This window comes from Ranitomeya variabilis, chromosome 2 (genome assembly GCF_051348905.1).
Source record: "Ranitomeya variabilis isolate aRanVar5 chromosome 2, aRanVar5.hap1, whole genome shotgun sequence".
Lineage (NCBI taxonomy): Eukaryota > Metazoa > Chordata > Amphibia > Anura > Dendrobatidae > Ranitomeya > Ranitomeya variabilis.
In genome coordinates, this window is record NC_135233.1 from 849,896,694 (window position 1) to 849,921,992 (window position 25,299).

The 25,299-nt window shown below is 55.5% G+C and overlaps 1 protein-coding gene across 3 annotated transcripts in view; it reads right to left on the bottom strand.

Annotated features, from left to right (window-relative positions):
* Positions 1–22,595, bottom strand: part of LOC143808016 (deoxyribodipyrimidine photo-lyase-like) — a 38,743-nt gene extending 16,148 nt beyond the window's left edge. The window contains exons 1-7 of one of the 3 annotated variants that reach the window (XM_077290215.1): positions 22,370–22,595; positions 11,070–11,149; positions 3,729–4,198; positions 3,376–3,521; positions 3,114–3,296; positions 2,820–2,978; positions 2,278–2,476 (exon numbers count right to left, since the gene is read on the bottom strand). In XM_077290215.1, the coding sequence (XP_077146330.1) occupies positions 2,278–2,476; positions 2,820–2,978; positions 3,114–3,296; positions 3,376–3,521; positions 3,729–4,137 (1,096 nt within the window). In that variant the 5' untranslated portion in view covers positions 4,138–4,198; positions 11,070–11,149; positions 22,370–22,595. Of the gene's footprint in view, positions 1–2,277; positions 2,477–2,819; positions 2,979–3,113; positions 3,297–3,375; positions 3,522–3,728; positions 4,199–11,069; positions 11,150–22,274; positions 22,297–22,369 lie in introns of those variants that run through there. The other 2 variants (XM_077290218.1, XM_077290217.1) reach the window with 2 other exon arrangements.
* Positions 22,596–25,299: the final 2,704 nt, after the last annotated feature.

Here is a 25,299-nt window from a genome sequence, read left to right on the forward strand (position 1 = left end):
AGGCAATCCATACTAGCTCGCATACAGCCTGCCATACATCTTGGCAGTGCAAGTCCACTATACACAGGATGATGCACCGCAATGCACAGGACGACACGTGAGCGTTTTGCTCATTCATTAGGTGGTTGTTAGTTGTTTACACAGCAAGATAGGCCTGATGGAGCCCACTGCCCTGGATGAAAAGCAACCACAGACATTAATGGTCTCAGGATGCTTAAGGCTTCATGCCCACGATCAGGAAATAGCAGTACTTTGGATGCAGGGTATTTTCGCTGAATCCAAAACGCTGGTTTAAATCCACGTGTTCACTGAACAATGAGAATTTACTGCATCCAATATATTCTACTGTGGATATTTCTGCTACGGAGACTAGCGTCTCCGCAACAGAAATGGTCATGCTGCGGCCCGTAAATCCGCACAGCGGGTGAGTTTACGCAGCGTCAAATAGAAGCACAGTCGGCACTTATGTAGAACACGCCGTTTTGGACGCAGTGCAAGTGTGGTATCCAAAACGCTGCTATTCTCGATTGTGGGCACATACGTTTACAGGACTAACAGTTGCACCCACTTTTTTTCTCCGGACAAATATTCTTCCAGATGTCCCAAACAGTCTGAAGGGGGCTTCATGTAGGAAATACAGGGACTTGGGTTAAGTTATGATCAATGATGAAGCCCTAAAGCAAAAGCTTGTGAAATACAAAATTTGTGGGGTGGTGAATCATCTACAAGCTGCTATATTCATGAAAAGCTGAACATTGTGTTATATTGTGATACATACCGTGCACATGAGCAACAGAGCGGCTTTAGAAATACATAGTATTACCTACTTTGTACTGGTACCAAGTCAGAGATTGAGACATAGCCTGCAGCTTATTAACAATTCTACTTGTTACTACTGGATACAGACAGCAAGATGGTCACCAATGAAGCTGCGCAGACCACAACAAAATGCAACATGTTGCGATTGATGCAGGTCAGCGCAGCGCCAAGATGACGCATGCGAGGGATCCGCATACATCTGTATGGCCTGCGTACCCAATGTTAGTGATAGGGGACGTATGCAGACGTAGGCGGAGCTGAAGGAACAGGCGCGGCAGTAGGCGGGGCTTCACGGAGGAAGAAGGCTTTCGTCCGCAGCCCTGCCGAATGCTAGTGTGAAACCAGCCTTCGTGGAGCTCCACATTATGATAATAGCGTAACACTGTTAGGGTATGTTTGCAAGTTCCGATGTTTCCACGTTTCATAAAGGCAGCTCTTTGGACACAGCAGATACCTGCTCCATCCAAAGCGCTGTTGGCTTTTGTACACGCAGTGATTCCGCTTGTGTTCATTGAACACATGCAGAATAACCGCATCTTATACATAGGATGCTGCTATTTATCTTGCGGAGACTGAGCGTCTCCACAAGATAAATAGACATGTTGCGGTCTAGAAAGATGCGCCGCATGTGCGTATACGCAGGTCTGCCACCTGCGCCTTTGTACGCATAGTGGAGATGGGATTTCAGCACTGCAACATTTTATTTACACACATCCAATTGTGGAAATTTTTTTATTCCAAGATCTATTAGTTAAAATGAATTTTGTTTGTAGGAAAACCCCTTAAAGGAAAAATCTTGTCACATGGACGTGTGACCGCTGCAGCCAGTTATTGCCTGAAGTGCTCTCATGCCATCCCCATTGGTAAAAGATAACTACAAGAAAGGGGGCAAATTGTTACTGTATGGGGAAACTATTACTGCAGGGAACAATGAATGTTTTATTATTTTGATGGACAAAGGGTCATATTACTCTGTAGGGGGAATTACTGGCAGAGACAAAAAGAAGGGTACTAGGTCTCTGGGGCAGAGCACTATAACTCAGGAACAAAAATGGGAATTTTACTTTGTGATTGCCACAATGAAGGAAATATTACTGTATTGTAGAGGCATTAGTACTATCAAGAAGTGTAGTGGCATCAAGAAGGAACTTAGGGGAAGCAGAAGGACAGGGTGTTGTGCATGTACAACAATCATGGATGGAAATCTTGACTCGGATATTGAAGGTATTGCTAAGCAGACAATGTGCCCCCTGTAAATCACTGCATCTGGGCATTATTTAGAGGTATGCTATCAAACACATAGCCGAGCTGCTAACCCTGCTGCGTTATCAAAGTTGTCCTGTAGATATGTGCTGTCTGATATACATTCTATATTTGGGATCTTATAAGAACACTAGCAATGCCCCTGCTGTAAAATGGCAATAAAAAGAAAATACAATATGTTTTTAAATAACTCACCAAAATGAAACCATGGAGACAGGTTGCTGAGAGCTTTACAGTTCGGATTGTTTCGGTCAGCGTTAAAAGATTTTAGCCGTTCCGATATAAACGAGTGGAGCACGGTCATTGCCGCCTTGGAGCCTGGTTTTGCCCATTCTACTTCTTTAACTGTACGATCTACTTCCAAACTGGCACAGCACTTATCCCAGTCTATGGGCTGGAGGAGAAAGATGACCGGTAAGGCATATACACATAATTAACTCCTAACCCTGATTGCCATGTATTAAGTACACAATTTATCAATAAAAGAGCTACTGAATTGTAAGCACATCATAAGGAAAGCCAACAAAACGAGAGGAAAAGGTTACAGTTATCTATTCTGATATATTTTCAAAAAAGTAGAAAAAATACCAGGTTGTAACTGGGGTTGTGTTTTTTTTTTTCGATACTTTTCCCATACCATTCAATGTAGGAAATACCACCTTCTGCCGAATACTAGAAATAAGTGTCCCTGGGTGCATTGGTTATTTCTTTGTGAACCTCCCAACGTCAATACTAACCTCAGCCACCAGCTTAGAGTTGTATGGATGAGTAATGACTGGAGGGAAATCAGTGAGGAACTGAGAGAGCTGGTCATGGATTTTTCTCCGAATGGTACGAGCTCCATACTCCTGTTTATTGGAAGCAACCCAGCAGGGGACAATATTATGGGCATCCACCTGGAAATGAACCAAAGTCTTTACACATACAACTACTAGGGTGGGTTCACACATTATAAGTGTGATGGATTATTGTTTGACCATTATTTTTTTTAAGTGCATTTATCACTACATCTAAAGAAAAAAATGTTTTACCTGCACAAGAGGAACATCTTTCGGTAAACGTTCAGAGACATCGGACACCCACTGCAAGGGGACGCGCAGCGGTGCAAAGTCAGTCACCACCCCACCAATCCTATGTTCTTTCACAAAACTTGGGAGAACATCCTTTGCATATCCAATAAGCAAATGGAAGGGAATGTTGAGACCTTTACAATTCTGAAACAAAGAAATTCTGGATGATTAAGATGTCCACCATATTTGAAATCCCCCTTACTCATGTTCCTTTTAGTCATACCTCCGCCACCTCTTGCAGCCCCTTCAGCATGAAGCCATAGTGTCGAATGGTGGCTTCTAAGAACTTTGGAACTAAACAGAAGATGACATGCAGTGGGAGCTTTTGCTTCAGGGCCAGGCGCTGAGCATACAGAAAGGCCCAGTTATCTGAAAAGTGGGATACAAGTAGAAATTGTCAGTGTCTTTCAGAACATCTCAAGTTAGGAACAATTAAACACTTTAAAGGGAGAGGTGTCCACACTAAGAAAAAAAGTGGAAGAGTTACTCATTACAACCCATGAGATGGATGCGGTCATTTCTCGAGTCTTCTAAATATAAGATCTAATGGTTGCTACAGGGAAATAATAAATGTACCTTCAACTCTCTGATCCCTGGACATCCAATACACTATGCCCAGGGCATCATCTTTCAGGTCCGCCTCTGGAGACACCAACCGTACCCTCTTCTTGTTAAATTTAAAGTCAGACACAGAGTTCGCAACACCTAAGCGAGCCTTCTTCACTGCCTCCAGCAGATCTCCATCTATATTAACAGCTTTTTTCTCTTGCGTCTTCCTCTTCTTGGCATCGCCATCTGGGGCCTCACTGGTACTCGCATCAGCTATTACTTTAGACTTCCTCTTATTTTCTTGGGGTTTCCTTTTTCCTTGATTTTTGGATGCAGCGCTTGATTTGGTCTTGGCGTCATCTTCCTGGCTGGCACCAGACTTCTCGCTTTCACTTCCTCCCCTTTTTCCCTTTGGAGCCTTTGCCTTCTGAGACATGGTTCGGATTTTTGTCAAGGGAAGAATAAGATGCCAATAGCGTGGAAACAGTTTGGCTTTTCTAGTAGAAAATGAAAAAACAAACAAAAAACACATTCATTTAAAAGGAAAATTCTCCTAAATATTACATTTGCAATTTCTGTACATTAGATACCGTAATTTAGATATTCATTCACTAGGGGGAGGGGAAATCTCTAAAAAAAACATTAAAAGATCGAGTAGACCATGATACCGATGCAGATATCATTGACACACATTTAACCAGTAACTGGGCGGAGAGTTTCATCATATCAATTTATCCATAAAAAGCACAGAAGACTAAATACATGTATGACTGGCAGGCCCAGACAAAGAAAATCCTGAAAAGTCCTACAGACCAAAACGAATGGCTGCTGAAATTAATAGATGGCCAACAATTATATCAGGATGCCATAAGAAGCAGGAATTCAGCACCGGCGTCCCCCATCTATAACATGGGTCCTAACAATATGGCCCCCTGAGATCAACTAGTCAGATTCAGCAGATCAAACTGGGCAAAAATAATCTCCTGGAATTTGCAGTATAAATGTGTCGGTCTTAGTCATCTGGAGGAATAAGCATTAGGAGAAATGTAACACATATACATGTAGGGTAATGGTTCCCAGGTGAAAGAGCCCTGCATGTTGCACATATTCCGCAGGTACCCACCCCACTGTACACACACAATAGTAATCTAATGTGCCAGCTTCCACAGCTGTATGGGGTCCTGGGACAGAGCCAAACAATTATCACAAATCTTATACCTTGTAAGAAAACCCTTTAGAAGGAACCTGTCACCATACAGGCACCATATCATAGAGCAGAAAATGCCGAGGTTTAAAGCATATTGCCAGTGTTTTGTTGGGTTTTTTTTATTTCAGGGCTGGAGTGGAAATTCCGGGATATTATACTCACCAGCTGCTGTGTTCATCTGTTCCCAGCGCCAGGGGCGGACCTACCGCCGGTTCAACCGGTGCAGCCGCACCGGGGCCCGGAGGTGGAGGGGGGCCCTTGCAGGCAGGGCCGGCGTTAGGGGCAGGCAGACCAGGCAGCTGCCTGGGGCCCCCACTTCCCCAGGGGCCCCCAGCTAGCGGCAAGCCACGCAGCCGCTATGGGGCCCCTGTGAGGCAGGGGGGCCCGCCTGCCGCCAGCGCCGACTCCCCCGCCGCATTGAACTATACCGGCGCCGCGTCTGCCGGTACAGTTCAATGCAATGATGGAGGAAAGAGCGTCACCTGACGACGCCCCCTCTCCCATCATTCCCCGCTCTGCCTCTGACACAGCGGGTGCGCGCGCACTCACTGTGTCCCAGGCAGAGCAGCGGCAGCCACTGACACAGGAGCAGGGAGCAGCGCGGGCACGTGTGGAGAGGTGAGTAGCTTGTGTTTTTTTTTTTTTTACTGGACTGTGGGGCCATTCTCAGGAGAGGAGAGGAGAGGAGGGGAGGGGGGATGGGCATGCTGTATACTATTGTGGGTTCTGCTGTATACTACTGTGGGCAGTGCTGTATACTACTGAGCCCTGTGCTGTTACTGTGGGCTCTGCTTTATACTACTGTGGGCTCTGCTGTATACTACTGTGGGCAGTGCTGTATACTACTGAGCCCTCTGCTGTTACTGTGGGCTCTGCTGTATACTACTGTGGGCAGTGCTGTATACTACTGAGCCCTCTGCTGTTACTGTGGGCTCTGCTGTATACTACTGTGGGCTCTGCTGTATACTACTGTGGGCTCTGCTGTATACTACTGAGCCCTGTGCTGTTACTGTGGGCTCTGCTGTATACTACTGTGGGCTCTGCTGTATACTACTGTGGGCTCTGCTGTATACTACTGTGGGCTCTGCTGTATACTACTGTGGGCTCTGCTGTATACTACTGAGCCCTGTGCTGTTACTGTGGGCTCTGCTGTATACTACTGTGGGCTCTGCTGTATACTACTGTGGGCTTTGCTGTATACTACTGTGGGCTCTGCTGTATACTACTGAGCCCTGTGCTGTTACTGTGGGCTCTGCTGTATACTACTGTGGGCTCTGCTGTATACTACTGTGGGCTCTGCTGTATACTACTGTGGGCTCTGCTGTATACTACTGTGGGCTCTGCTGTATACTACTGTGGGCTCTGCTGTATACTACTGTGGGCTCTGCTGTATACTACTGTGGGCTCTGCTGTATACTACTGTGGGCAGTGCTGTATACTACTGTGTAGGCAGCGCTGTATACTACTGAGCCCTGTGCTGTTACTGTGGGCTCTGCTGTATACTACTGTGGGCTCTACTGTATACTACTGTGGGCTCTGCTGTATACTACTGTGGGCTCTGCTGTATACTACTGTGGGCTCTGCTGTATACTACTGTGGGCTCTGCTGTATACTACTGTGGGCTCTGCTGTATACTACTGTGGGCTCTGCTGTATACTACTGTGGGCTCTGCTGTATACTACTGTGGGCTCTGCTGTATACTACTGTGGGCTCTGCTGTACACTACTGTGGGCTCTGCTGTACACTACTGTGGGCTCTGCTGTACACTACTGTGGGCTCTGCTGTACACTACTGTGGGCTCTGCTGTACACTACTGTGGGCTCTGCTGTACACTACTGTTGTCAGTGCTGTACACTACTGTTGTCAGTGCTGTATACTACTGTGGTCAGTGCTGTATACTATATGGAGGACTATGGGAAGTGTATAATACTATATGGAGGACTATGGGAAGTGTATAATACTATATGGAGGACTATGGGGTGTATTATACTAAACCAGCAAAATGCTGCATATTCATTGGGTGATTGGATTGTTTATGCTGGAATAAAAATCCTTGTTCTCAGCAGCACATCGCCTGGTGTAAACTGTAGATATGCTGCTGATAACATGATGCTGTATGGTGATCTGTAGTAATCTATTAGTGATCGTTCTGTGCCCTTCATTCTTTCTCAGATGGTGGAAAGAGGCAGGCAAACAAGCGTCCATGACTTCAGTATTGTCGATCACACTCGTTTAGCGGCCTGAGATCAGCGCAGGTAAATACAACCGAAATGCTTCTGTATGATGTGCAATATGCTAGCATTTGGGGCCCCATTTTAAACTTTTAAACACTATGGAGCATCATGTGCAGTCATTATACAGTATGGAGCATCATGTGCGGCCATTATACAGTATGGAGCATCATGTGCAGTCATACAGTATGGAGCATCATGTGCGGTCAATATACAGTATGGAGCATCATGTGTGGCCATTATACAGTATGGAGCATCATGTGTGGCCATTATACAGTATGGAGCATCATGTGTGGCCATTATACAGTATGGAGCATCATGTGCGGTCATTATACAGTATGCAGCATCATGTGTGGCCATTATACAGTATGGAGCATCATGTGCGGTCATTATACAGTATGGAGCATCATGTGCAGTCATTATACAGTATGGAGCATCATGTGGGGTCATTATACAGTATAGAGCATCATTTGCGGTCATTATACAGTATGGAGCATCATGTGCGGTCAATATACAGTATGGAGCATCATGTGCGGTCAATACACAGTATGGAGCACTGTGTGGCCATATTTTTTTGTTTATAATTATTCTTTATAAAACAGTGTGATCAGCAGTGCTAAATGGATGTGGTTGGGACGTGGATATGGGTGTGACTAGTTATGAATGGGTGTGGCCAGAGGCGTGGCCTAAAATTTGCCACGGCGCGCCGCACACTTTTCCCCTCTTTCCCATCTTCAAAACTTGGGAGGTATGATGCTGGGCAGGGAGGGGGGCCCAGACACATTTCTTGCACAGGGACCCAAAGCTGTCAGTGTCCGCCACTGCCCAGCGCCTTTACGATCCCGTGATGCCATCTTGTGGCCACAGCTTCTAACTGACCAGAAGTCAGAGGTAATGGTCGCAAGCTCTCAATGCAAGTTTATGGGAGACTCGATTTGGTTCTCACTTACATTGAGTAGTGACTAGTGATGAGTGAGTGTGCTGAGATAAGGTGTTATCTGAGCATGCTCAAGTGCTAATAGAGTGTCTTCGGAGTTGTCACGGATCCCTCTCCGTGCTGTCACTAATTTATCACGTGCCCGCTCTCAGCACGTGACTTGGGGTTGTGCCTGCAAGGGTTAATCTATCTCCCCACTCTAAGTCCAGCATTCAACCTCTGTCCTATGCTGTAATGGGAGCATAAATCACACACCGACCCAGGTCACACACCCGCTCCTACATGTTGCCACCACTCACCGAATACATGGGTGATGAGTCCCGGAAATATTACTAATACTGTCTACCACTCATAAGGCTCACACACCTTAGGCTATGGATTCTTTAGAACATACAAGGTTCAACTGTTAAAGTTTTATGCTTTAATACAAAAAGGTTCAGTGCTTACAGTAAAGAAAAAGGTATAAAAATATGGTATGCATACAGGTATGCAAAACAGTATAAGGCTACTTTCACACTAGCGTCGGGCTCGGCCCGTCGCCGTGCGTCGGGCCGAGGTCCCCGACGCTAGCGTTGTCCCCGCCGCACAACGGGGGCAGCGGATGCATTTTTCCCACGCATCCGCTGCCCCATTGTGAGGTGCGGGGAAGTGCGGGGAGGTGGGGGCGGAGTTCCGGCCGTGCATGCGCGGTCGGAAAAAGCGGACCGTCGGGAGCAAAAAACGTTACATGTAGCGTTTTTTTCTCCCGACGGTCCGCTACCATACGCCCAAGCGTCGCAAAACGGATTCACCGTTTGGCAATGCGTCGCAAATGCGTCGCAAATGCGTCGCTAATGTTACTCTATGACGAAAAAACGTATCCAGCAAAAACTTTTGCTGGATGCGGCGTTTCGCAAAAACGACGCATTTGCGACGTATTGCAGTTAACGCTAGTGTGAAAGTAGCCTAAAATAAACACGAGAAAACATACAGAAATAGCTAACTTGTAGTCTACTTCTGCTCCCTGACGGGGGGTGAATACGGATTGGATCACATCAGCTTCCCAGGCTGTCCTCACATGTGAACAATTTTGAATGTATACAAGCCAAATTTATAGTCACCCTGGAGGTCATATTTCTAGACCAGCCCCTCAAGTTGATATTCTAATTGCTTGTTTTTAATTGGACCATGGCCGCGCCCCCAATGAATATATTTTCTCTGAGATTCTTTGTGTAAAGCTTCCCACAGGTAGTGTCAAGCTGTAATTGACATCTCTCTTCCAAAGAGCCAAAGGTGTGAAGCGCTTCCTCTCTTTCTTGATTCCCAGCACGACCCCCTGGTGAGATTGGAGACAGAAGTTTGCTGTCTCAGGAAAATACATATTAACACCTGGGTGAGAACTGCAGCCTTCAGGACAGATGTTAAAGTATTACTAGTCAGACAATAAACCCATAGTTCACTGCACACATATATATTTAAACATTTCACTACAGGAGTGCTCAAATAATATGTTTGAGTTGTCAAGGCTGCATGTCTAACAAACAGGTAATCCCTGCATGTGTTGCCTCTATTGAACACCCAGGAGACATGCAGCTGCAGGGACTGGAACATATTATTCCAGCACTCAGAGAATACTCGATTAGCACTAGAGCATGCTCAGATAACACCTAATCCCAGCACGCTCACTCATCACTAGTAGTGACGCTCACCCAGCAAACATTTGAGCCACCTGTCAGGTCATAATCTGCAGAAGATGAGATGAAGATGGAGGCTAGTACGGATAAAACTAGGGGCAGGGACCTTAGAGTAGTGGCACCACTCAAGTACTGAAATAAAAAATACTGTAGTTGTGCATTAAAGGGAACCTGTCACCCCCAAAATCGACGGTGAGCTAAGCCCACCGGCATCAGGGGCTTATCTACAGCATTCTGGAATGCTGTAGATAAGCCCTCGATGTATCCTGAAAGATGAGAAAAATAGGTTAGATTATACTCACCTGGGCGGGCGGTGTGATCCGATCGGCGTCGCGGTCCGGGGCCTCCCATCTTCTTACAATGACGTCCTCTTCTGGTCTTCACGCTGCGGCTCCGGTGCAGGCGCACTTTATCTGCCCTTTTGAGAGCAGAGCAAAGTACTGCAGTGCGCAGGCACCGGGAAAGGTGAGAGAGGCCCAGCACCTGCACACTGCAGTACTTTGCTCTGCCCTCAAAAGGGCAGATAAAGTACACCTGCGCCAGAGCGTGAAGACAAGAAGAGGACGTCATCTGATGAAGATGGGAGGCACCGGACCGGACGGTGACACCAATCGGACCGGACGGTGAAACCCATCGGACCGGACCGGGACCGCCCCTGGGCGAGTATAATTTAACCTCTTTTTCTCATCTTTCAGGATACATTGGGGGCTTATCTACAGCATTACAGAATGCTGTAGATAAGCCCCTGATTCTGGTGGGCTTAGCTCTCCTTTGATTTTGGGGGTGACAGGTTCCCTTTAAAGGGAACTGGCCACCAGAAAAAGATACTATTAACCTGCAGATATAGGGTTAATCTGCAGGTTAATAGCGTTACTAACCTGAATGTACCTGAACGCTGCAGGGAGAAATAAACTTTGTCCCGTGTTCCTGTTTGAGTCACAGGGGCGGCGTGGGTTCAGTCACCACTGTGATGGCGCCCCCCTGCCCTGTCTGACAGCTGTCCCTAATGCAGAGGGGGTGTCAGTCAGGGTCGGGGGGAGACAGCAGCAGATTAGTGTCTGAACCCGCGCCAATGCCGTCCCCCTGCCTGAATCTGGAACACTCCGGGGGCAGAACATTTAGGTTCTTCTCGCAGCGTTCGGCTACATGAAGGCGCCAGGCAGGTTAGTCACACTACCACCCTGCAGATTAACCCCATCTCTGCCAGTCAATAGCGTTATTTCTGGTGACATGTTCTTTTTAGATGATGGACGGCATTATCTGGTGAGCGGCCCCTTAGAGGCCATTCTTCCCACCCTTACAGGTACACTCCGGCATTACCTGGGCTGTCAGGCGGACGTCACTGATCTCTCAGCCTCTGGATGTCACCAAGGTCCCAGTCACTGACAGGAAGCAGAGATCTTAAAAACAAGACACAACGTCTATTAGAAAGATGTGGAACTTCATCACCACAACATAGGAGACCTGGCTGCGGCCGTGCACACCCCGCCAGCGGCGGCAGAGCAGGCTGTTGTGTGTGTGGTGACAGAGGACACTGCACATCCCCGTGCACACCCCGCTGGCGGCGCAGAGCAGGCTGTTGTGTGTGTGGTGACAGAGGACACTGCACATCCCCGTGCACACCCCGCCGGCGGCGCAGAGCAGGCTGCTGTGTGTGTGGTGACAGAGGACACTGCACATCCCCATGCACACCCCGCCGGCGGCGGCAGAGCAGGCTGCTGTGTGTGTGGTGACAGAGGACACTGCACACCCCCGTGCACACCCCGCCGGCGGAGCAGAGCAGGCTGCTGTGTGTGTGGTGACAGGGGACACTGCACATCCCCGTGCACACCCCGCCGGCGGAGCAGAGCAGGCTGCTGTGTGTGTGGTGACAGGGGACACTGCACATCCCCGTGCACACCCCGCCGGCGGCGGCAGAGCAGGCTGCTGTGTGTGTGGTGACAGGGGACACTGCACATCCCCGTGCACACCCCGCCGGCGGCGGCAGAGCAGGCTGCTGTGTGTGTGGTGACAGGGGACACTGCACATCCCCGTGCACACCCCGCCGGCGGAGCAGAGCAGGCTGCTGTGTGTGGTGACAGAGGACACTGCACATCCCCGTGCACACCCCGCCGGCGGAGCAGAGCAGGCTGCTGTGTGTGAGGTGACAGGGGACACTGCACATCCCCGTGCACACCCCGCCGGCGGAGCAGAGCAGGCTGCTGTGTGTGTGGTGACAGGGGACACTGCACATTTCCGTGCACACCCCGCCGGCGGAGCAGAGCAGGCTGCTGTGTGTGTAGTGACAGAGGACACTGCACATCCCCGTGCACACCCCGCCGGCGGAGCAGAGCAGGCTGCTGTGTGTGTGGTGACAGCGGACACTGCACATCCCCGTGCACACCCCGCCGGCGGAGCAGAGCAGGCTGCTGTGTGTGTGGTGACAGCGGACACTGCACATCCCCGTGCACACCCCGCCGGCGGAGCAGAGCAGGCTGCTGTGTGTGTGGTGACAGGGGACACTGCACACCCCCGTGCACACCCCGCCGGCGGAGCAGAGCAGGCTGCTGTGTGTGTGGTGACAGAGGACACTGCACACCCCCGTGCACACCCCGCCGGCGGAGCAGAGCAGGCTGCTGTGTGTGTGGTGACAGAGGACACTGCACACCCCCGTGCACACCCCGCCGGCGGAGCAGAGCAGGCTGCTGTGTGTGTGGTGACAGAGGACACTGCACACCCCCGTGCACACCCCGCCGGCGGAGCAGAGCAGGCTGCTGTGTGTGTGGTGACAGAGGACACTGCACACCCCCGTGCACACCCCGCCGGCGGAGCAGAGCAGGCTGCTGTGTGTGTGGTGACAGAGGACACTGCACACCCCCGTGCACACCCCGCCGGCGGAGCAGAGCAGGCTGCTGTGTGTGTGGTGACAGAGGACACTGCACATCCCCGTGCATACCCCGCCGGCGGCGGCAGAGCAGGCTGCAGTGTGTGTGGTGACAGAGGACACTGCACATCCCCGTGCACACCCCGCCGGCGGCGGCAGAGCAGGCTGCTGTGTGTGTGGTGACAGAGGACACTGCACATCCCCGTGCACACCCCGCCGGCGGCGGCAGAGCAGGCTGCTGTGTGTGTGGTGACAGAGGACACTGCACACCCCCGTGCACACCCCGCCGGCGGAGCAGAGCAGGCTGCTGTGTGTGTGGTGACAGAGGACACTGCACACCCCCGTGCACACCCCGCCGGCGGAGCAGAGCAGGCTGCTGTGTGTGTGGTGACAGAGGACACTGCACATCCCCGTGCATACCCCGCCGGCGGCGGCAGAGCAGGCTGCTGTGTGTGTGGTGACAGAGGACACTGCACATCCCCGTGCATACCCCGCCGGCGGAGCAGAGCAGGCTGCTGTGTGTGTGGTGACAGAGGACACTGCACGTCTCCGTGCACACCCCGCCGGCGGAGCAGAGCAGGCTGCTGTGTGTGTGGTGACAGAGGACACTGCACACCCCCGTGCACACCCCGCCGGCGGAGCAGAGCAGGCTGCTGTGTGTGTGGTGACAGAGGACACTGCACATCCCCGTGCACACCCCGCCGGCGGAGCAGAGCAGGCTGCTGTGTGTGTGGTGACAGAGGACATTGCACACCCCCGTGTACACCCCGCCGGCGGAGCAGAGCAGGCTGCTGTGTGTGTGGTGACAGAGGACACTGCACATTTCCGTGCACACCCCGCCGGCGGAGCAGAGCAGGCTGCTGTGTGTATGGTGACAGAGGACACTGCACATCCCCGTGTACACCCCGCCTGCGGAGCAGAGCAGGCTGCTGTGTGTGTGGTGACAGAGGACACTGCACATCCCCGTGTACACCCCGCCGGCGGAGCAGAGCAGGCTGCTGTGTGTGTGGTGACAGGGGACACTGCACATCCCCGTGCACACCCCGCCGGCGGAGCAGAGCAGGCTGCTGTGTGTGAGGTGACAGAGGACACTGCACATTCCCGTGCACACCCCGCCGGCGGAGCAGAGCAGGCTGCTGTGTGTGTGGTGACAGGGGACACTGCACATCCCCGTGCACACCCCGCCGGCGGAGCAGAGCAGGCTGCTGTGTGTGTGGTGACAGGGGACACTGCACATCCCCGTGCACACCCCGCCGGCGGAGCAGAGCAGGCTGCTGTGTGTGTGGTGACAGAGGACACTGCACATCCCCGTGTACACCCCGCCGGCGGAGCAGAGCAGGCTGCTGTGTGTGTGGTGACAGAGGACACTGCACATCTCCGTGCACACCCCGCCGGCGGAGCAGAGCAGGCTGCTGTGTGTGTGGTGACAGAGGACACTGCACATCCCCGTGCACACCCCGCCGGCGGAGCAGAGCAGGCTGCTGTGTGTGTGGTGACAGAGGACACTGCACATCTCCGTGCACACCCCGCCGGCGGAGCAGAGCAGGCTGCTGTGTGTGTGGTGACAGAGGACATTGCACACCCCCGTGTACACCCCGCCGGCGGAGCAGAGCAGGCTGCTGTGTGTGTGGTGACAGAGGACACTGCACATCCCCGTGCACACCCCGCCGGCGGAGCAGAGCAGGCTGCTGTGTGTGTGGTGACAGAGGACACTGCACACCCCCGTGCACACCCCGCCGGCGGAGCAGAGCAGGCTGCTGAGTGTGTGGTGACAGAGGACACTGCACATCCCCGTGCACACCCCGCCGGCGGCGCAGAGCAGGCTGTTGTGTGTGTGGTGACAGAGGACACTGCACATCCCCGTGCACACCCCGCCGGCGGAGCAGAGCAGGCTGCTGTGTGTGTGGTGACAGAGGACACTGCACATCCCCGTGCACACCCCGCCGGCGGAGCAGAGCAGGCTGCTGTGTGTGTGGTGACAGAGGACACTGCACATCCCCGTGCACACCCCGCCGGCGGAGCAGAGCAGGCTGCTGTGTGTGAGGTGACAGAGGACACTGCACATCCCCGTGCACACCCCGCCGGCGGAGCAGAGCAGGCTGCTGTGTGTGTGGTGACAGGGGACACTGCACATCCCCGTGCACACCCCGCCGGCGGAGCAGAGCAGGCTGCTGTGTGTGTGGTGACAGGGGACACTGCACACCCCCGTGCACACCCCGCCGGCGGAGCAGAGCAGGCTGCTGTGTGTGTGGTGACAGAGGACACTGCACATCTCCGTGCACACCCCGCCGGCGGAGCAGAGCAGGCTGCTGTGTGTGTGGTGACAGAGGACACTGCACATCCCCGTGCACATCCCGCCGGCGGAGCAGAGCAGGCTGCTGTGTGTGTGGTGACAGAGGACACTGCACATCCCCGTGCACACCCCACCGGCGGAGCAGAGCAGGCTGCTGTGTGTGTGGTGACAGAGGACACTGCACATCCCCGTGCACACCCCGCCGGCGGAGCAGAGCAGGCTGCTGTGTGTGAGGTGACAGAGGACACTGCACATTCCCGTGCACACCCCGCCGGCGGAGCAGAGCAGGCTGCTGTGTGTGTGGTGACAGGGGACACTGCACATCCCCGTGCACACCCCGCCGGCGGAGCAGAGCAGGCTGCTGTGTGTGTGGTGACAGAGGACACTGCACATCCCCGTGTACACCCCGCCGGCGACGGCAGAGCAGGCTGCTGTGTGTGTGGTGACAGGGGACACTGCACACCCCCGTGCACACCCCGCCGGCGGAGCAGAGCAGGCTGCTGTGTGTGTGGTGACAGGGGACACTGCACACCCCCGTGCACACCCCGCCGGCGGAGCAGAGCAGGCTGCTGTGTGTGTGGTGACAGAGGACACTGCACATCTCCGTGCACACCCCGCCGGCGGAGCAGAGCAGGCTGCTGTGTGTGTGGTGACAGAGGACACTGCACATTTCCGTGCACACCCCGCCGGCGGAGCAGAGCAGGCTGCTGTGTGTGTGGTGACAGGGGACACTGCACATCCCCGTGCACACCCCGCCGGCGGAGCAGAGCAGGCTGCTGTGTGTGTGGTGACAGAGGACACTGCACATCCCCGTGTACACCCCGCCGGCGACGGCAGAGCAGGCTGCTGTGTGTGTGGTGACAGAGGACACTGCACATCCCCGTGTACACCCCGCCGGCGGAGCAGAGCAGGCTGCTGTGTGTGTGGTGACAGGGGACACTGCACACCCCCGTGCACACCCCGCCGGCGGAGCAGAGCAGGCTGCTGTGTGTGTGGTGACAGAGGACACTGCACATCCCCGTGCACACCCCGCCGGCGGAGCAGAGCAGGCTGCTGTGTGTGTGGTGACAGAGGACACTGCACATCCCCGTGCACACCCCGCCGGCGGAGCAGAGCAGGCTGCTGTGTGTGTGGTGACAGAGGACACTGCACATCTCCGTGCACACCCCGCCGGCGGAGCAGAGCAGGCTGCTGTGTGTGTGGTGACAGAGGACACTGCACATCCCCGTGCACACCCCGCCGGCGGAGCAGAGCAGGCTGCTGTGTGTGTGGTGACAGAGGACACTGCACATTTCCGTGCACACCCCGCCGGCGGAGCAGAGCAGGCTGCTGTGTGTGTGGTGACAGAGGACACTGCACATTTCCGTGCACACCCCGCCGGCGGAGCAGAGCAGGCTGCTGTGTGTGTGGTGACAGGGGACACTGCACATCCCCGTGCACACCCCGCCGGCGACGGCAGAGCAGGCTGCTGTGTGTGTGGTGACAGAGGACACTGCACATCCCCGTGTACACCCCGCCGGCGGAGCAGAGCAGGCTGCTGTGTGTGTAGTGACAGAGGACACTGCACATCCCCGTGCACACCCCGCCGGCGGAGCAGAGCAGGCTGCTGTGTGTGTAGTGACAGAGGACACTGCACATCCCCGTGTACACCCCGCCGGCGGAGCAGAGCAGGCTGCGGAGTGTGTGGTGACAGAGGACACTGCACATCCCCGTGTACACCCCGCCGGCGACGGCAGAGCAGGCTGCTGTGTGTGTGGTGACAGAGGACACTGCACATCCCCGTGCACACCCCGCCGGCGGAGCAGAGCAGGCTGCTATGTGTGGTGACAGAGGACGCTGCACATCCCCGTGCACACCCCGCCGGCGGAGCAGAGCAGGCTGCTGTGTGTGTGGTGACAGAGGACACTGCACATCCCCGTGCACACCCCGCCGGCGGAGCAGAGCAGGCTGCGGAGTGTGTGGTGACAGAGGACACTGCACATTTCCGTGCACACCCCGCCGGCGGAGCAGAGCAGGCTGCTGTGTGTGTGGTGACAGAGGACACTGCACATCCCCGTGCACACCCCGCCGGCGGAACAGAGCAGGCTGCTGTGTGTGTGGTGACAGAGGACACTGCACATTTCCGTGCACACCCCGCCGGCGGAGCAGAGCAGGCTGCTGTGTGTGTGGTGACAGAGGACACTGCACATTTCCGTGCACACCCCGCCGGCGGAGCAGAGCAGGCTGCTGTGTGTGTGGTGACAGGGGACACTGCACATCCCCGTGCACACCCCGCCGGCGACGGCAGAGCAGGCTGCTGTGTGTGTGGTGACAGAGGACACTGCACATCCCCGTGTACACCCCGCCGGCGGAGCAGAGCAGGCTGCTGTGTGTGTAGTGACAGAGGACACTGCACATCCCCGTGTACACCCCGCCGGCGGAACAGAGCAGGCTGCGGAGTGTGTGGTGACAGAGGACACTGCACATCCCCGTGTACACCCCGCCGGCGACGGCAGAGCAGGCTGCTGTGTGTGTGGTGACAGAGGACACTGCACATCCCCGTGCACACCCCGCCGGCGGCACAGAGCAGGCTGCGGAGTGTGTGGTGACAGAGGACGCTGCACATCCCCGTGCACACCCCGCCGGCGGAGCAGAGCAGGCTGCTGTGTGTGTGGTGACAGGGGACACTGCACATCCCCGTGCACACCCCGCCGGCGGAGCAGAGCAGGCTGCTGTGTGTGTGGTGACAGAGGACGCTGCACATCCCCGTGCACACCCCGCCGGCGGAGCAGAGCAGGCTGCTATGTGTGGTGACAGAGGACGCTGCACATCCCCGTGCACACCCCGCCGGCGGAGCAGAGCAGGCTGCTGTGTGTGTGGTGACAGAGGACACTGCACATCCCCGTGCACACCCCGCCGGCGGAGCAGAGCAGGCTGCTGTGTGTGTGGTGACAGAGGACACTGCACATCCCCGTGCACACCCCGCCGGCGGAGCAGAGCAGGCTGCTGTGTGTGTGGTGACAGGGGACACTGCACATCCCCGTGCACACCCTGCCGGCGGAGCAGAGCAGGCTGCTGTGTGTGTAGTGACAGGGGACACTGCACATTCCCGTGCACACCCCGCCGGCGGAGCAGAGCAGGTTGCGGAGTGTGTGGTGACAGAGGACACTGCACATCCCCGTGTACACCCCGCCGGCGGAGCAGAGCAGGCTGCTGTGTGTGTGGTGACAGAGGACACTGCACATCCCCGTGCACACCCCGCCGGCGGAGCAGAGCAGGCTGCTGTGTGTGTGGTGACAGAGGACACTGCACATTTCCGTGCACACCCCGCCGGCGGAGCAGAGCAGGCTGCTGTGTGTGTGGTGACAGGGGACACTGCACATCCCCGTGCACACCCCGCCGGCGGAGCAGAGCAGGCTGCTGTGTGTGTGGTGACAGGGGACACTGCACATCCCCGTGCACACCCCGCCGGCGGCGGCAGAGCAGGCTGTTGTGTGTGGTGACAGAGGACACTGCACATCCCCGTGCACACCCCGCCGGCGGCACACAGCAGGCTGCTGTGTGTGTGGTGACAGAGGACACTGCACATCCCCGTGCACACCCCGCCGGCGGCACACAGCAGGCTGCGGAGTGTGTGGTGACAGAGGACACTGCACATCCCCGTGCACACCCCGCCGGCGGAGCAGAGCAGGCTGCTGTGTGTGTGGTGACAGAGGACACTGCACATCCCCGTGCACACCCCGCCGGCGGAGCAGAGCAGGCTGCTGTGTGTGAGGTGACAGAGGACACTGCACATCCCCGTGCACACCCCGCCGGCGACGGCAGAGCAGGCTGCTGTGTGTGTGGTGACAGAGGACACTGCACATCCCCGTGTACACCCCGCCGGCGGAGCAGAGCAGGCTGCTGTGTGTGTAGTGACAGAGGACACTGCACATCCCCGTGCACACCCCGCCGGCGGAGCAGAGCAGGCTGCTGTGTGTGTAGTGACAGAGGACACTGCACATCCCCGTGTACACCCCGCCGGCGGAGCAGAGCAGGCTGCGGAGTGTGTGGTGACAGAGGACACTGCACATCCCCGTGCACACCCCGCCGGCGGAGCAGAGCAGGCTGCTGTGTGTGTGGTGACAGGGGACACTGCACATCCCCGTGCACACCCCGCCGGCGGAGCAGAGCAGGCTGCGGAGTGTGTGGTGACAGAGGACACTGCACATCCCCGTGTACACCCCGCCGGCGACGGCAGAGCAGGCTGCTGTGTGTGTGGTGACAGAGGACACTGCACATCCCCGTGCACACCCCGCCGGCGGAGCAGAGCAGGCTGCTGTGTGTGTGGTGACAGAGGACGCTGCACATCCCCGTGCACACCCCGCCGGCGGAGCAGAGCAGGCTGCTGTGTGTGTAGTGACAGGGGACACTGCACATCCCCGTGCACACCCCGCCGGCGGAGCAGAGCAGGTTGCGGAGTGTGTGGTGACAGAGGACACTGCACATCCCCGTGTACACCCCGCCGGCGGAGCAGAGCAGGCTGCTGTGTGTGTGGTGACAGAGGACACTGCACATCCCCGTGCACACCCCGCCGGCGGAGCAGAGCAGGCTGCTGTGTGTGTGGTGACAGAGGACTCTGCACATTTCCGTGCACACCCCGCCGGCGGAGCAGAGCAGGCTGCTGTGTGTGTGGTGACAGGGGACACTGCACATCCCCGTGCACACCCCGCCGGCGGAGCAGAGCAGGCTGCTGTGTGTGTGGTGACAGGGGACACTGCACATCCCCGTGCACACCCCGCCGGCGGCGGCAGAGCAGGCTGTTGTGTGTGGTGACAGAGGACACTGCACATCCCCGTGCACACCCCGCCGGCGGCACACAGCAGGCTGCTGTGTGTGTGGTGACAGAGGACACTGCACATCCCCGTGCACACCCCGCCGGCGGCACACAGCAGGCTGCGGAGTGTGTGGTGACAGAGGACACTGCACATCCCCGTGCACACCCCGCCGGCGGAGCAGAGCAGGCTGCTGTGTGTGTGGTGACAGAGGACACTGCACATCCCCGTGTACACCCCGCCGGCGGAGCAGAGCAGGCTGCTGTGTGTGTGGTGACAGGGGACACTGCACATCCCCGTGCACACCCCGCCGGCGGAGCAGAGCAGGCTGCTGTGTGTGAGGTGACAGAGGACACTGCACATCCCCGTGCACACCCCGCCGGCGACGGCAGAGCAGGCTGCTGTGTGTGTGGTGACAGAGGACACTGCACATCCCCGTGCACACCCCGCCGGCGGAGCAGAGCAGGCTGCTGTGTGTGTGGTGACAGAGGACACTGCACATCCCCGTGCACACCCCGCCGGCGGAGCAGAGCAGGCTGCTGTGTGTGAGGTGACAGAGGACACTGCACATCCCCGTGCACACCCCGCCGGCGGAGCAGAGCAGGCTGCTGTGTGTGTGGTGACAGAGGACACTGCACATCCCCGTGCACACCCCGCCGGCGGAGCAGAGCAGGCTGCTGTGTGTGTGGTGACAGAGGACACTGCACACCCCCGTGCACACCCCGCCGGCGGAGCAGAGCAGGCTGCTGTGTGTGTGGTGACAGAGGACACTGCACATCCCCGTGTACACCCCGCCGGCGGAGCAGAGCAGGCTGCTGTGTGTGAGGTGACAGAGGACACTGCACATCCCCGTGCACACCCCGCCGGCGGAGCAGAGCAGGCTGCTGTGTGTGTGGTGACAGAGGACACTGCACACCCCCGTGCACACCCCGCCGGCGGAGCAGAGCAGGCTGCTGTGTGTGTGGTGACAGAGGACACTGCACATCCCCGTGTACACCCCGCCGGCGGAGCAGAGCAGGCTGCTGTGTGTGAGGTGACAGAGGACACTGCACATCCCCGTGTACACCCCGCCAGCGGAGCAGAGCAGGCTGCTGTGTGTGAGGTGACAGAGGACACTGCACATCCCCGTGCACACCCCGCCGGCGACGGCAGAGCAGGCTGCTGTGTGTGTGGTGACAGAGGACACTGCACATCCCCGTGCACACCCCGCCGGCGGAGCAGAGCAGGCTGCTGTGTGTGTGGTGACAGAGGACACTGCACATCCCCGTGCACACCCCGCCGGCGGAGCAGAGCAGGCTGCAGTGTGTGTGGTGACAGAGGACACTGCACATCCCCGTGCACACCCCGCCGGCGACGGCAGAGCAGGCTGCTGTGTGTGTGGTGACAGGGGACACTGCACATCCCCGTGTACCGTGCGGAGCAGAGCAGGCTGCTGTGTGTGTGGTGACAGAGGACACTGCACATCCCCGTGCACACCCCGCCGGCGGAGCAGAGCAGGCTGCTGTGTGTGTGGTGACAGGGGACACTGCACATCCCCGTGCACACCCCGCCGGCGGAGCAGAGCAGGCTGCTGTGTGTGTGGTGACAGAGGACGCTGCACATCCCCGTGCACACCCCGCCGGCGGAGCAGAGCAGGCTGCTGTGTGTGTGGTGACAGAGGACGCTGCACATCCCCGTGCACACCCCGCCGGCGACGGCAGAGCAGGCTGCTGTGTGTGTGGTGACAGAGGACACTGCACATCCCCGTGCACACCCCGCCGGCGGAGCAGAGCAGGCTGCTGTGTGTGTGGTGACAGAGGACGCTGCACATCCCCGTGCACACCCCGCCAGCGGAGCAGAGCAGGCTGCTGTGTGTGTGGTGACAGAGGACACTGCACATCCCCGTGCACACCCCGCCGGCGGAGCAGAGCAGGCTGCTGTGTGTGGTGACAGAGGACACTGCACATCCCCGTGCACACCCCGCCGGCGGAGCAGAGCAGGCTGCGGAGTGTGTGGTGACAGAGGACACTGCACATCCCCGTGCACACCCCGCCGGCGGCGGCAGAGCAGGCTGCTGTGTGTGAGGTGACAGAGGACACTGCACATCCCCGTGCACACCCCGCCGGCGGAGCAGAGCAGGCTGCTGTGTGTGTGGTGACAGCGGACACTGCACATCCCCGTGCACACCCCGCCGGCGGAGCAGAGCAGGCTGCGGAGTGTGTGGTGACAGAGGACACTGCACATCCCCGTGCACACCCCGCCGGCGGAGCAGAGCAGGCTGCTGTGTGTGGTGACAGAGGACACTGCACATCCCCGTGCACACCCCGCCGGCGGAGCAGAGCAGGCTGCTGTGTGTGTGGTGACAGAGGACACTGCACATCCCCGTGCACACCCCGCCGGCGGAGCAGAGCAGGCTGCTGTGTGTGTGGTGACAGAGGACGCTGCACATCCCCGTGCACACCCCGCCGGCGGAGCAGAGCAGGCTGCTGTGTGTGTGGTGACAGAGGACACTGCACATCCCCGTGTACACCCCGCCGGCGGAGCAGAGCAGGCTGCTGTGTGTGTGGTGACAGGGGACACTGCACATCCCCGTGTACCGTGCGGAGCGCTGCAGGAATAGGCTCGCACGTCTCTATGCACGGTCTCTGTGCCCCGCAGCCGTGCGCTCCTCTCTCCCGTCCCCGGTATTTACCGTCCGCGCTGCTCCTCCTTGTGTAACATTCACACGGCGGCGCCACAGCACCTTACATAACGCGAAGGATAGGGGGCTTTCAGGATGACGTCATGTGAACTCATTTCCGGAAAATGATGGGCGGACAGCGACACCTGCCGGTGAAAGAGAGAAGCTCATGAGGAGACTACGCTGCGTAGGGGGCCCAAAAATTTTGCCTGTATGGGGTCCTGGAATTCCCGGTGGCAGCCGTGCCGATGAAACCAGTGTATTCCAAGTTTCACCATTGGAAATTTGGAACCTATGTATTTTTGATAGTCTGTACCTGTAAGCTGGAGCTGCACCAGACCATGGGCTCACCTGTGGGCCATCCAGGGCCAGATTTTTCACCGATTGTAAATGCCATTTGGTTATGTAATGCAGGTGTCTGGATGCCACTCACAGAGGCACAAGGAGGAACAGTCAGGAATGATTGTAGTACTATTTATATACAGTGATTTAAAGTAACTCTAAACAATTATTGTTAGTAGCTAGGCAGATCAACATTCAAACAAGGATAACAATACATTTGGAAAAGCAAAGGAAGTCTTTCTCTATTAAACATCAATGCTCTGTTCACAACAGTGGTGCGCCCAGTCATAGGAGCCACCACGTAAGCTAATTCTCTGCAAATCTGGCCCCAGCAGAGGTCACCGGTTCATCCTGTTAAGCCACAAGTGTCTCTCTGGTGTAGTTTCTCAAAGCCCGTTGAGCTTCCCACACACCAACCAGCCCCCTCCAACCTGAGACCCTAATCCCAGCAGACCCCAGTACCATACAGGATAGATGGAAGTGATGGCCCTGCTCACATACACTGTCCTTCCACAGTCGCAGGCGCGTCCTGCCTGTTGCAGTCTCCTCATGGAATTTCTAGTCTTGACCATCGACGCAAGTCTCTTAAGATTGGAATGGCATGGACTAGGCCTCAGCTCTTGATGGGTGACCTCCGGTCACTTGAGCTTTACTGAAGTGGGACATGAAACCTGGTGCCATCTAGCATAGGCAGAACTCGGAGTGCTCCTATGCGGATTCCGGGACTTGTCAGGCGATGGCCGACACCTTAATATTGTGGACTCTCCGTTGAGGCCTGTTACGCTGGCCTCAGTGACCTCCCTGGAGCACGTCTGCTCCACTCTCTTCTCTGGCGCCAAATCTGCCTGCAGTTTGTCAGGCAGGGCTTTTATATATATATAAAAATAAAAAAGTGCTTCCTGTGGGTCACGTGATCAGGTCACAGCGAAAAAAGCAGAGATGATTACCTGTTGAAGCCTCCAAACAAATGCACCAGCAGGGCGCATCGGACCCGATTAATGATGGCAACAACACAGGTGCAAAAAATACCGATGAAACAACCACTTTCAATCCAGTGTTGGTTGTTTGGCATTAATGCACAAAAAGATAAGCGATAATAGTCTGTATGTGGCATTGTTCACACAAGCAATGCAGAGCATCTGGTCTACAGCCTATTACTAACGCACATACAGGCTGGCCGCCCAGTGCTACAAAATGCATGCTGTGTGAATAGAGGCCTACAGTTTACAGAGCCATCTTGGTCCGACTGCGCCCTGCTAGATAAAGTGCAAAAAAAAAAAAAACAACAACATATCAATGTATGTAAGGTATTAGTTAATCGGGTCCGCTGCACCCTGATAGTGCATTTGTTTGGATGCTTCAGCAGGCAATCATCTCTGCTTTTTTCTCTGTGACTTTTTTCAATTTTTTGGAGGATTTTTAAGTCCTCTTTTTGTGTCTGTGAGCTTTCACGTGATCAGGTCCAGCACACAAAGTCGGTACCCCTGCAAATCTTCCAGGACAATTTGATTCTGCTTAATTTAGTGTGTCCAGCAGATGGCAGTCTCTCATAAATGGCACATCCTGCAAGAGCTCTTGAGAGATTTCATTGCTTCTTATTATAGTTACACAGGAACATCACATGGTATGAAGAGGGTGATATAGTGACCCACAGTCTAACAAGACACAAGTGACTTCTCTGGGCAAATTACATTGTTGACTGATCCAGTGGATATATCAAAATGATTGATGGGGGTCTGACACCCAGCACCTCTGTTGATCAGCTTTATACCCTCCACCTGGAAGGAAATATTTATGGAACTACATTACACTGCACTGCTCTCTATAAGGCCGGCCTCACACTAGCGAGTTTTACGGACGTAAGAGCGCAGAAATTACGTCCGTAAAACTCGCAAAATAAACGGCACAATTATTCTCAATGGGGCTGCTCCTATTAGCCGTATATTACGGTTCAGTATTATACGGCTTTCTACGGCCGTACAAAATCGCAGCATGCTGCGTTTGTCAGCGTATTGCGCAAAAAATTCGCCAATGAAAGTCTATGGGGGCGAGAAAAATACGTATTCCACACGGACCAGCAGTGTGACTTGTGAGAAATACGCAGCGGTGTTAGTGAAAAGTCGGTAATTCAATTGCCGGCTTTTCATTTCTCCTGCACAAACCCGACAGGATATGAGACATGATTACATACAGTAAACCATCTCATATCCCCTTTTTTTTGCATATTCCACACTACTAATGTTAGTAGTGTGTATGTGCAAAATTTCAGCGCTGTAGCTGCTAAAATAAAGGGTTAAATGGCAGAAAAAATTGGCGTGGGCTCCCGTGCAATTTTCTCCGCCAGAATGGTAAAGCCAGTGACTGAGGGCAGATATTAATAGCCAGGAGAGGGTCCATGGTTATTGGCCCCCCCGTGGCTAAAAACATCTGCCCCCAGCCACCCCAGAAAAGGCACATCTGGAAGATGCGCCAATTCTGGCACTTGGCCACTCTCTTCCCACTCCCTGTAGCGGTGGGATATGGGGTAATGAAGGGTTAATGCCACCTTGCTATTGTAAGGTGACATTAAGCCAGATTAATAATGGAGAGGCGTCAATTAT